Source organism: Lytechinus pictus, chromosome 12 (genome assembly GCF_037042905.1).
Source record: "Lytechinus pictus isolate F3 Inbred chromosome 12, Lp3.0, whole genome shotgun sequence".
In the NCBI taxonomy this organism is placed as follows: Eukaryota; Metazoa; Echinodermata; class Echinoidea; order Temnopleuroida; family Toxopneustidae; genus Lytechinus; species Lytechinus pictus.
The window spans coordinates 12,712,552-12,725,223 of NC_087256.1; the positions used below are offsets into that span (position 1 = coordinate 12,712,552).

Sequence of the window (12,672 nt, forward strand, 5' to 3'; positions counted from 1 at the left end):
TGTATATTGACTTGAAAAACTTGAACAGGATCATATATCTCGTTAAACAGACAATGCGAGCACCCGGAACAAGGAAGACATAGGCCCTGAGCGAATTATGTTTCATAAAGTTATAAAAAAATGTTTCTTATGTAATATAACATAACGTAGTTATTATTATAAATATAATGAACAATAATTTATTCTTTCCCGATACGTTTTTCTTCCTTTCTCCCTCTTTTTCTCCTTTTCCCCGTTTTTTTTTGCCAGCCGATTGGGGGGAGGGGGGCACGTGCCCCCATGCCCCCCCCCCCCCGTAGTTACGCCACTGAGCGAGGGACATCATAAAATCTTTTATTTGAATAGGAAATGTGCAAGAACTGTTTTCTGAAAAATAGGTGAATCTTCAACATGTCACAACTGTCTTATTTTATAACGGGTTCGATGAAATTTTCAGCGTTATGCTTTTTAATATTTTGTTTATTTATTCAAATCAATATTTTTCTTTGGTGGCGAACTTGACCTTTATTAAAAGTCCGTTTGAACATTGGCAAGGGATAATCTTGAGCCTATACTGACGCACACAAACAACCCAGCACAATGCGTTCTGAATCTGTGGTACGACTATTATGCTGTTCTTTACTCATCTTCCGCACATTGTACAAAATAATTAATTCGAAAATATACCTGGCATCAAAATATTAAATTGAACAGAGCAGGGGCGGATCCAGGATTTTCCAAAGAGGGGCACATTTTCCCGAGGAAAAATTTGACAAGCAAAAAAAAAAAAAAGGATTTCAACCAAAATTCAAGGATATTTCGTCCACGAAAATTTTTGACAAGCAAGAAAAAAAAATTAATTTTTTTTTTCAACCATATAGAACATTTCGTCCACGGTCTTCACTTTTAAGGGGGGTGGGGCACACTTGTGTTTTAATAGCATCTTTAAATTACAAATTTTAATTGTGCCTCTCGAAAGGGGGGGGGCGCACGGGTCGGCTGTGCCCCCCCCCCGGATCCGCCAGAGGAACAGAGACCCTGAGAGAGAGAGAAAGAGAGATAGGCCTAATTGACAACCATCTTCTTCTTATGTTGGTTTGAGTGGCGAGTGTGTGTGTGTATTTGAGTTTTGTCAGACGTGTATCAATCAGATATGATTATTTACGTCTGGGACCGACCTTTAACGTCACTATCCGAAAGACGTGACCAGGGCTCGAACCTCGAACCTCTGCATCAATTTGTAACTTCCCCACAGCTTGGATTACAGGCGCACGCCACAACGCCTAGTGGTTGATTGCCGATACCATACAACGAAAGAAAAAAAAATAGTCTTTTGACTTCACAAATTCGGATCGTTTCTGCTTCGCCTTTTCGGAACCCAAACTGAATCTGATTTAAATCTTCAGAAATCTTTGCGATCTTCTCACCAAATCATGAGTAAAGCACATCCACCAGAACTCAAGAAGTATGTTTATATAATTTCTCGTTTTCAAGGAGTATATTGAAGGATAGCCCATTGTGTTGACTGTTAAATCTTTGCGCTAGGATAGCTGCTTCAGAATTAGCGTTTGGCGAATTTATGTGCGCTTGCCTTGATGATTATTTAGATTGGAAATATTTTGTAATATAATTGCATGGAATAATCCTTATAAATAGTGGTAGAGTCTAGATGCTACTCCGAAATGTGTTCCCATTCGTTTTTTGTGTTATGAATGTGATGTTTTCTTCCTTTTTCACACTACGCGTCTTGATCATGTGGGGCATCATTTGCATTTTTGATGGAGTTGACGGAAAGTCCCATTCATTTATTTTGATGTGGTGCGATGGGTAACGCGCGTGCAGTAGGAGGGGGTCCATTGACATTGTGATTGTCCGGACATTGGCGCTAATTGCAGTTTCGCAGCTTTCTCCACACAAGTTACTAGAAATCCCAGAAATTTGACATGTGGCTGTGAAGATGTGCTAGCACCAATGCAATGGAGCATGCCAGTCAATCATCAATGACAATGTAAACATGTTGATTCAAATTAAAAACAAGTCAAGTCAGAAAACTTGGATAAATGGCAAGTCATTATGCATTTATGGATGGTCGGGACTCAGGGTGACCAGATTTCACAAAATGATATATGGGACAATCGACAGCATGCTGCACGAGCGGATCAACAAAGAAGGCTACACATTGTTAGACTTGTGAAAAAATATTTAGAATTGGAAGGGAGGGTGAACAAAAGAATGAAGGAGAGAAAGTAAAGACGAACGAAAAGAGATGAATTCAGAAGAAAGAAAGAAAACAATGAAGGGAAATGAAAAAAATAAAAAGAAAGTTAGAATAAAAGAGAAAAAAGGTTTCCGTCATTCTTTGAAACGAATATAGAAAGAAAAAAAAAGGAAGGGAAGATGAATAAATGTGTGAAAGACAAAATAAAGGAGAGAAAGGAAAAAAGAAAGTAAGATAAAAGGAGGAGGAAAGAATGAAGAAAAACAGGAATGGAGGGAAAGAAAGAATGAGGGAAAAGAATTAGAAGGAAAGGAAAAAAATAAAATAAAGAATGAAAGAGAGGGAGGAGAGAATGAAAATAATAATGCAGGCCTCTACAAAAAAAAATTCATCACTTGCCCTGTCGGGCAAGTGATAAAAAAATTTGCTTGCTCGATAGAAAAAACTGCTTGCCCGATTTTTTTTCAAAAATTCTTTTGCTCTTAATTATTCTTTTCTGTCCTGGCTGAACTTGATTTACTGGCGCTGCCCTTGGCATTTCTTTTTCTTGTTCAAGTTGTTCTGGCCTTCATTCTTGGAAAGAAAGAAGAAAACAGGAAGGAAGGAAGAAAGGGAAAAAGTATAAGGGAAAAGAATAAGGACAAAATGAAATAAATAATGAAAGAAAGAAAGGAGGAAAGAGAGGGAGGAAAGAATGAAGGGAGGCCAGAATGAAAAAAAAGAAAATAACGGAAGGAGAGATAGAACGAAAATAAAAACGAGTGGAAGGGAGAAGAAATGAAGGAAATAAAAAAAGGAAATGCAATAAAGAAGGCAAGTAAGAGAAAGAAGGAAAGAAAGAAAATGAACAGAGAGAGAGAGGGAGAAAGGATCAGGAAATAAAAATAGATATGTAACAAAAAAGGGCAAGAAGGATAGAAAAGAAAGAAAGAGGAAAAAGTTCAAACTTCAAGCAATTAAAAACAATCCAATCATATAACAAAAATCCTAATGATATTTGGTGTTTCTTTTATATATAAAAAAAAAAAAAAAAACTAAAATGTTTTAGAAATGAATAAAATACGGGACGTCTGGTCCTGGCCGAGTCAGTCCGAAGCTTGCATGCATTCAGCGCGATCTAGCTCGAGACTCGGCTGGCTCGATCGCGATCGCTCGTGTACGTCCGTACATGCGCTCAGAGGGCGAGAGAGGGGTTTCCCCAGCTAGCTCCTTCGTCGATTAGTAGCGCATGCGCACATTGTAGTTTAGAAAGTAAGATGGCAGCCTCCATCGAACGGGACGCGTACCGCTGGCGATAAATTGTCGCCTTTTGTTGGTAAATTGGCGCTGATTTGACATGTTTCCACTGTTTTTTTACTGGTATGACATTGTATGAGAGATAATTGGCCGATAATTGCAATTTATCAAAAAATTATTAAACTTTACTGTCAATTTATCTTGTTCATTTTCAAAACAACCACTTGCCCGATCGGGCAATTGACTTTGAGAAATGCTTGCCCGCACGTCATTTTCACTTGCCCCGGGCAAGCGGGTTTGTCGCGCCCTGATAATGGAAGGAGAGAAAGAACAAAAAGAAAAGGGAGAAGGAAGCAAAGAAAAGTTTAAGGAAAGGAAGAATGAAGGAAATAAAAAAATAAATTTTGAAAAAGAAGGAAAGTAAGAGAAAGTGGGAAATAAAGAAAAATGAACACAGAGCTAGAGAAAGGATCAGAGAAGAAAGATAGGAAATAAAGATAGATGGAGCAGAAAAAGGGCAAGCAGGAAGGATAGAAGAATGAAGAAAGAAAGATATAAAAGAAAGAGGAAAAGTTCAAACTTCAAGCAAACAAAAAAATCCAATTGTCTAACAAAAATCATAATGATATTTGGTGTTTTTTAAATATATTTTTAAAAGCTTAAAAAAATAAAATGTAATAGAAATGAATAAAATTTCAAAGTGAAACATTGTCAAACTTAAAAATATACATCATACACAGGCATCTCTCATCCCATTACAAGTTGCACCGATCACAACAAGACTCAAAACCAAAGCTGAAACAACTAGATCTAGTTATGAAAACTCAATAACTTGTTCCTCCAATTACATCTCCAAATCAGTAATCCATTATATAATTGTAAAAAAATTCCAGCTGATTTTTGTGATTATCTTGGTGAAAAAACTGTTTATCATGTGAGATTGTTTGCACCATTGAGAATCTGCTCCGATCCTACATGCCTAGCAGCTAGTAGCGTGCCACACACAGGCAGGAGGCCAGTTCATTTCCAATGTAGTTCATGGTATTGGGTTAGCAAGAAAATCACCGCAGAACTTGCAAAAGTTTACAGTTATCGATTTTATTGCTGGTTATTTGATGAAAATGGATTTGTCACATTTGACTTGCTCACTGCAACTACTAGTAGAACTACGGTGACTGCACACAGAGTTAAAAATTTTGCCCTTTTCACCGCATTCACATAGCCTAAAATGGTCATGGTTTTGAGGGAAAAATCAAGTTCAATGCATTTCTGACATATGATATGATCCCGTTTAATATCCGAATTTAATGATTTTGGTATCAAATTAAAGAGATTAAAATTCTCTAATTAACCTACTTAGTTTACATTTGGTTACTACCATATTTTTTGTGGCATCAATTTAAAGAAGGAAGTTCAAAGTTTGGTATCTTGTGAATTAATGTATTTTATTTTTGCAAACCAGCGGGTTTTTGTAGTATTGATAATGGCAAATCCAATGGAAATACTCATTTTTCACCTTACCTGTAGGATCAACTGTCAGAATTGATTTCAAAATACCCTTCCCCAACTACTCTAGAAAGCCCAATGCAAAACTGCACACAAAATATCTGCACTCTTAAGTGTGTGTTGTGACAAATTACACTACAGAGCCTATTGGGAGCATTTGGCTGAATTTCATTTGTAATTCATTTGATTTTTACTCAAAAACCGATTCAGGGATTATACTATGAAATTTCGTAGACTTCAATTTTGCACTATTTTCATCAAGATCCGAAAAAATCAGACAGTTTAATGAAATGGTTGATGAGATAGAAAAATCTTGCGGTCTCCCGACTGCAACCATCCTGCCTGTGGTGAATCTACAGGTAGGACTATGGTATGCCAATGCAGTACACAACACACAAAAATAATCATTAAAATAACACTTTTGTGACCCAAAATACTAATTTCCATACAGTTGCAATTTATTTTTCATTAGTAACATGGGAATGATTTTCGTATTCACCAGAGCGCTCAAAAACTTGAATTTTGGGCATATGTTTGTGTATGCCCTCTATTGGTGGAAAGTAATATGGCAAGAAAATTTTCATTTTTCAATCTCTATTTTTAATTTAGAAAAAATAATTTAAACAATCAAATTTACTTAAGGACGTTCCACAGTTATATTTGTGCGCATTATCATCTGCGCATAGTTTACACTCTGCGCGCTGACGTCACAATGGATGAACAGATGATTAATTAGCTGCGGGTATGAGCTGATTTTTCTCATCTTCTGCACTTTAACTGCAGATCCGATGCGTTATTTCATGAAGCTAAAAAATTGAATTATTCCATGGACCATTCAAAAAAATATTCTCTACAATTTCAAAATACTTTACTCTGCAGTGCTGCCAAGAATCACGAATATTACCCCGAGTTTGAATAAATGGTAGAGTGGTTTTGATTTTTTCTTCACATAGATACTAAGCATTCGGCCCATTTTTGGTGTTTTAAAAAGCACATTTGCTCTAATACAAATGCTGATAGTTTAAAAACAAGCACATGAACCCCTATTTTTTAATGTTTGTACCTCTTAGGTATACCTTCCTCTACAACTCTGCAAATTTTGGTTAAAATGACATGGATTTTGAATAAAGTGCAGCATTTATTGTACATTTGTAGTTTGTTACTGAAATTTTACATTTTTTAGATTGGGATTTTGTTATCTTTTACGCCATTTTTAAGAACTGACAGTGCTGTTAAACTTAAAATTGCAAACAAATAGCACTATTAATAGATTCTCCATTCTAAGGATACAATTATTAACTCTCTTGCGAAATTTGATGACTTTTTCATGTATTTTGACTGAGTAATATAGGTTTAAACTCATTGTAGTAATCTTGGGCGGTCTAAAAATGCCAAATTCTTTTGAATGCGCAATTCTTAAGAACATCAATTTGGTTGAACTTTGAAGCTCTATAGCAAAAAATCAAGCAAATGGACCTATGTTAATTTTTGCATATTTCGAATATTAAGGTTCTAAAGTATCTATGTGCAAAGTTTGGTGAAAATGACATGGATTTCACTTTAACTGTGGAACGTCCTTAAGAGCCAAGTTATATGATGATTAGCTGTAATGGAATCTGATATTGTCAAACGAATATTCTGTCAAACAATCAAGCATTTGTTCCAAAGAAAAAGAGAAAATAAGCCAAACATTGCCAACCTTATTTTGCCACACATGGAGTACTAACAGAGAACAAGGTTAAATCATAACCTTGTTCTTTGAATGAGTAGGTAATCCTGTAGTCTTATTGCTGTTTTTACAAATATAATTCAAATACAATGTATGCGTTCCGCAGGCATGGCAGGGGGAGGGCAAGAGTTCCATATTCACCCCCACTAAAATTGTTCCGCAGGGGGAGTGAAAAAAATGAAAAACTAAAGGACGATCTCAATAGACCAGTTCGTAGTTACTTCGTGGACAATTTTGGTCAAATGACCTTTCATTTCTTTCATTATGATAGGCAGATTTCAAAGCAAGATATTACATATTACATAGCAGGATGAAGAAATTGAATAGACCAGGCGACTAGAATAGCACACCAATGAACACTTTATGAAGGTATTTGTTGCATTCCTACTTTGAATGCATATCATAGCATGTTGCACAATGTACTTGGCAAACTGAAATACCAGTCGTTCGTGGACGCATTTTTGTTTTTTGTGGATGTAAATGAAAACCAAAATTCAAAAGAATATATGAATAATCAAGACATCAAAGTTGGTGCTTATCTCATTAGATTTTAATTCCACCATGTCACTTTAGTACAAATGACCTTCCTCTGATCATGCGTAGAATCTTTTGATCATGCGCAGAAAGGAACTACGAACTGGCTTATTTATCATGACATTATTTGTCGATTGTCGTGGTTTATGAGGATATCCTTTTTTGGGGGGAAAATCTCGACTTGCACCTCTAATGTTTCTGATATTGTCTTGCATTGCTTCCAAACAATTTCGGATATATTTTATTATTGCACGGATTTAGGGCTAGATGATAAAACTCGGTCCTTTGCTTAGTCTTGATGCGGACTGAAGTTAGCAATAAAAATTCATACAAACGTGCAGGTAAACATAAGTAAAAAGTTCTTTATATTTTTTTATAATTTTTTTTAAATTGTTTTTTATTTAGATCTATAATATGAATAATAAAGACAAAAATCCACATAAGTTCTGCTGTATTCCCACTCGTAAAAGAAAAAGAAAAAATCTGTCGGTTTAAAGGTACTACAGCCATATACTAATGAATGGTTGGTTGATAGCACTATCAGACTTTTTGGAAAACCTGCCAATTTTGACTATTATTGCCTTTATAAATGGAAAATGCAATTTTCTCGTTGAAATAATAGTGGCAATAATCTTCGGATTGAAAGAGGCAGTGTAGCTTGTCGAAGAATATTAATTGCATACATTTGTCAAACTTTGCATGTAACTCAGTGCCTGGTTAAGTTTTCTTGAATAATGATTCAAATTGATCATCTGCCCCCACTATTTATAAAAAAAGAAAGAAAAAAGATATGCCCATGACTGTTGATTGAAAGCAAAGACATATACCAGAACTCAGAAGTAATAAATAAATTTAATCCCTGTCTTTGTCTTTTTCTTTCTTGTAGGTTCATGGACAAGAGATTGTCATGTAAGTACAAAATACCTTATAATTCATATTTTCCAGCTAGATGGCGGAAAAAAAAGTTTGGATGAAGCTTACGAAGTGATGCATTATGTTTTGTGTTTCTAGTAGAATCATGATGGAAGTTAAAAAGGAAACAGCTTTTAGTGTTGATCGATGCACCCTCTCTTTCATAATTTGAAATATTTAAAAATAATTTTCATGACCACATATGAATTTGTGTGACAGTTAAGTGTCACATACACTTACAGGGATACTCCAGGCTGGAGATAATTATATCTCAATATATAGAGTAAAATTCAAGAGCAAAATGCTGAAAATTTGATCAAAATTGGGTAACAAATAACATTGAATTTTAATGATTTGCATTATTCCGGTGAAACAGTTCTAGGCATGTCTTCATGAGTATTCGTTGGGTGGGCTGATGATCATGATGTCATATCCCCACTTGTTCTTTTGTATTTTATAATATGAAATTAGGTTTATTCAAAATTTTTCTACCAAGAACTAAAACAATTGGATTGACAACTGATTAAGTGCATTAGTTTTTTATTGGTGCAACTTCCTTCACCATAATGGAGACACATTTACACATCATCACATGTATGAAAAAAATTCAAAAAATTATGATTTCATGTAATAACATAACAAAAAGGAAAGTGGGGATGTGACATCATCAGCCCACCTAATGAATATTCATGACAATATGCATATAACTGTTTTCCCAAAATATTGCTAAACTTTAAAATTCAATATCTTCATTATTTGTTATCCGATTTTGATGAACTGTTCAGCATTTTGCTCTGTGAATTTTACTCTATTTATTAAGATATAAATATTTTCAGCCCGGAGCATCCCTTTAAAGTCAAGACTGCTGCATACATTTGCTTGTATTTACATGTTTATTGCTTGGTGGATAAGTGTCTAGTGTCTCCATTTTTTGATAAACAGTGAAGCTGAATGGCAACCGTAGAGTGACTGGAGTTCTTCGAGGGTTTGACCCTTTCATGAACCTTGTAATTGATGAAGCAACAGAAGATATTTCGGCTACACAGAAAAATGACATCGGCATGGTGGTACGTTGTTGATCATGTCATCAAATTTCATCTATCCTATGTGCTAAGCTATATTACAGTTATTGACAATGATACAACTGACTTCATTATGATTGCTAGAGTGTGTACACATTGTAGTTCCCTTTATCTAATGCTGTGATGTGAATTTACAATCCAATTTCTGAAATACTAAGATGGTTAAATGGAATAATTCAATAGATCTGTTTTCATGTGCATTCTAAGACTTGCAGCTTGGCAGTGTATCTCTTTTCAAATATGAAGCATATTCACTTCAGTACTTCAATTTAAAATTTAAGAACAATGAAATTGAAATTGATACCAGTTTTTCTGTGTATACTTGTTAAAAACATTGTAAAAAGAGTATTTACTACAAAAACATTTTGAGCTTCATTTAGTGATTCTGAGAGTCTGATTTACACATAATTGGCATTATTTTTACGTGATGAATTATTTTTACAAATAGAAATGGAAATCCGTAGATGTCAAGGGTTATGTGCTTGTTGATATGTGGTGGGATCACAGGGTCAACAGCAGAGATCTCAAAGGGGGTGGAATATGCCGCTCTGATATAGCACAGTTCAAAAAGCGCAGCTTTAAGGTTCTTTACAAGTATGCACATGAAATATTGGTATAAATTTTCATTTCATTGATTCTAATATGTGAATATGAGTGCTGAATAGGTTCCTATTAAAAGAAAAACATGTAACTGAAGCTGCCAGTCCGAGAATGCACGTAAAACAAATTTATTGAATTCTATTTACCCATCTTTTCATCTTTTCATATTTTCATTAAAAGAAATGTAAAACTGTTCGAGAACAAAAGGTTACTCCCAGGAACAATATGCAATTACACCTAAGTGCAAGTCTGGCACACTTGCACCACATGAAATGTGAATGTTAGACTTCGCCAATTTTTACATTAGCATCCTTTGTAAAACCTTAGCAAAAAAATTGTGAGCCTTGTGAGAATTTGACTTTGGGTATAGGATTGTAGGAAGTTATATCATGAGACTTTTATATAAAAATCTAGAATCGAATGATATCCCTGTTTTTGTGTCTTTACTTCCAACAGGTGGTGAGAGGAAATAGCATCATCCTTCTTGAAGCCCTGGACAGAGTATTATAGCAATAGCCATCTAGTCATGACCATTCATCAGTTCTAATGCCTTGTATCTATTGTGAAAGCTGGAGAAGAAATCACCTGGACACTCAATAACTTTTACACAATCAACAGAAGTGGTAGAATCATCATATCAATATTGTCAAGCTCCGAAATGCTTGATTTACAGAGTGATCATCTCATAAATAATCATGTAATTTTTCTTTTCAAAATTATGAAAAAAGATATCACAACATAAGTCCAACTGTAAATAATCCTGTAAATATATTTGTGTCTTGTTGGAAGATGTAATTTTTATAAAGATTTTTGTTGAAGGGGGAGGGGTGGCGGTCAGCGAGGGGTCAACCTCAGTACAATTTGGATTGTGGAAATAATGAAGAAAACCACAAGTATTTGTATCATTCCTTTAGAGAATATGCCCAATTTTCACTTTCTGAATTTACATGCTAGTGGGTAATTTTCCTATTTTTTTTCATGCAATGCAAATATGCAGTTATACTCTTTCAGATGTTAATGGTTTCTGCATGCAAATCAATAAAAACATTGTTTGAATTTATTTATCTGACCAGAAAATGATGGTAAATCATACAGTGAATGTATTCTGTGAAATTCCCAGTAAGTCGGGGTATAGAGTATTTTTATTAATAAGTCTCGGTGATTCATGTTCTGTATCAGATCAGTTTCTGAATCATTCATGTGCACAAACCTTCATCAAAGGTGTGTTTTGGGGATCATCTAAAGGGGTTATTGTACTAAACGGCTGTTACTGGATTTGTATTTTCATTGTGTTCAATAAATCCTGCTTGTACATTTTCTCAAAGAAATGTTCTTCACTGTGAATTCTTTGTATCTGGAAATTGGGGAAAGGTTTACGACTGCTGTCTGTAAAATGTTGCCACAGTTAGACACCTTTGCTTCTAAGCCAATCAAAGTCAAGAAAATTTGTCAGATCGGACAACTTTCATGTAAGTTTCATCAATTCTGATTGGATAAGAAACACAAGTGTCTGACATATTCTTTCACGAATCGCTCCCCTGACCACTTGGCAGATGACAAATGTTGGTCAAATGCATCTTGGGGGATTTTTTAAAAATGTCTGATATTTTCACTGATGATAAGCTGAAATCCTTGCAAGTGATTTTCTGAGCTCAGCAAATCTATCAGTCAAAATTACAGACAAAATGCTTGAATCTCAAACCATGGTCTAGATATATTTTGTTTATGAACTCTAAAGCTTGAGGTAATTTGACAGAACTGGCTTGCATTTATGTGAATTTAAATTAATCAAATAAATCATGGATGGAATCTTCATGCGTGCCCTGTAAGCATTTTTCCACTTGAGATAAGGGCTAATTAACATGAATGATATCCAATTGGGTTAATATAGTCAGACTACACCTTGTGAATATTCATGAGAACAGAATATAGCGTAATTTCTAATGTATCAATTAGCTCGACTGATGTGGCGCAATCAGTAAAACGATGAGCTATTGTGATTTTACCTGTACTGCAGTCAAAATCATTGACGCTAGTTCAAGTCTCATCTTAAAGATATTTGAAAGTTCTCTTTTTTTTAATTAAAGGGGAATCCAGCCTTGGCCATAAAATGTTGTTGGGAAGGAGAAAAATCAATTAAACAGAATGGTGAAAGTTTGAAAGAAATCGGACAAGCAATAAGAAAGTTATAGCTGCTTTAAACTTGAGATCATTAATAGTATGTTGATTTCAAATTGGCAACTGGGTAAGTAAATTATGACAAGAGGCAAGGACAACTTTCCCATAGGCCATGTACTTTATTATTAGGGATTTGTGGTTTTCTCCTAAGTACCCATTCCCCTGGGGCAGTAATCTAAATATAACCCAGGTAGTATATTGTTTTATGCCCTCATGAAAGAAAAATGTAATTTGAAATAAAACTTTTGGGAAAAATGACATTTTGGCCATAATATGTATTGGAGTACATGGAAGAGTAGTCCTTGCCTTACATCACTATGACATCCCATATGCGGCCAATTTGAAGTCTCCATGGGTATAGTGATTACCAATATTTACAACTTTTAAAAATGCATAACTTATTGTTTGTCCAATATTGTTCAAACTTTCACCTATCAACTTGTCTGATTTTTCTTTTTCTTATAAAAACAAGTTTTTATTTGGGTGGGATTCCCCTTTAAAAAACGAGGCAAGACTAAAAAATTACAAGTCCAAGATTTTGTAGTCTGATTCAAAGCCTCCTAAACAGAGTGTAAGCCCATATTAGTGGGCGAAAAAATATGTGCCCCATCACAAGAGAGCATTCATTTCTGGACCCTTTGTCAATGTATACAAAAGCATAATTATGTTTAAAATTTGCACAGATCATAAAGTTGGGC

General features: G+C 34.8%; 1 protein-coding gene across 1 annotated transcript; it reads left to right on the forward strand.

The window, feature by feature from the left end:
- The first annotated feature begins 1,275 nt into the window (after positions 1–1,275).
- On the forward strand, positions 1,276–11,383 carry LOC129273544 (small nuclear ribonucleoprotein G-like). Its single transcript, XM_054910595.2, has 4 exons — positions 1,276–1,444; positions 8,089–8,111; positions 9,057–9,181; positions 10,253–11,383. The coding sequence occupies exons 1-4, from the start codon at positions 1,413–1,415 to the stop codon at positions 10,304–10,306; spliced, it is 234 nt and encodes a 77-aa protein (XP_054766570.1). The 5' UTR covers positions 1,276–1,412; the 3' UTR covers positions 10,307–11,383.
- The last annotated feature ends 1,289 nt before the right edge of the window (positions 11,384–12,672 follow it).

Coding starts and splice junctions, on each gene's coding strand:
- LOC129273544 (XM_054910595.2), top strand. CDS start 1,413: ATGAGTAAAGCACATCCACCAGAACTCAAGAA. Junction 8,112..9,056: donor CATGGACAAGAGATTGTCAT/GTAAGTACAAAA, acceptor TTTGATAAACAG/TGAAGCTGAATGGCAACCGT. Junction 9,182..10,252: donor AAAATGACATCGGCATGGTG/GTACGTTGTTGA, acceptor TACTTCCAACAG/GTGGTGAGAGGAAATAGCAT.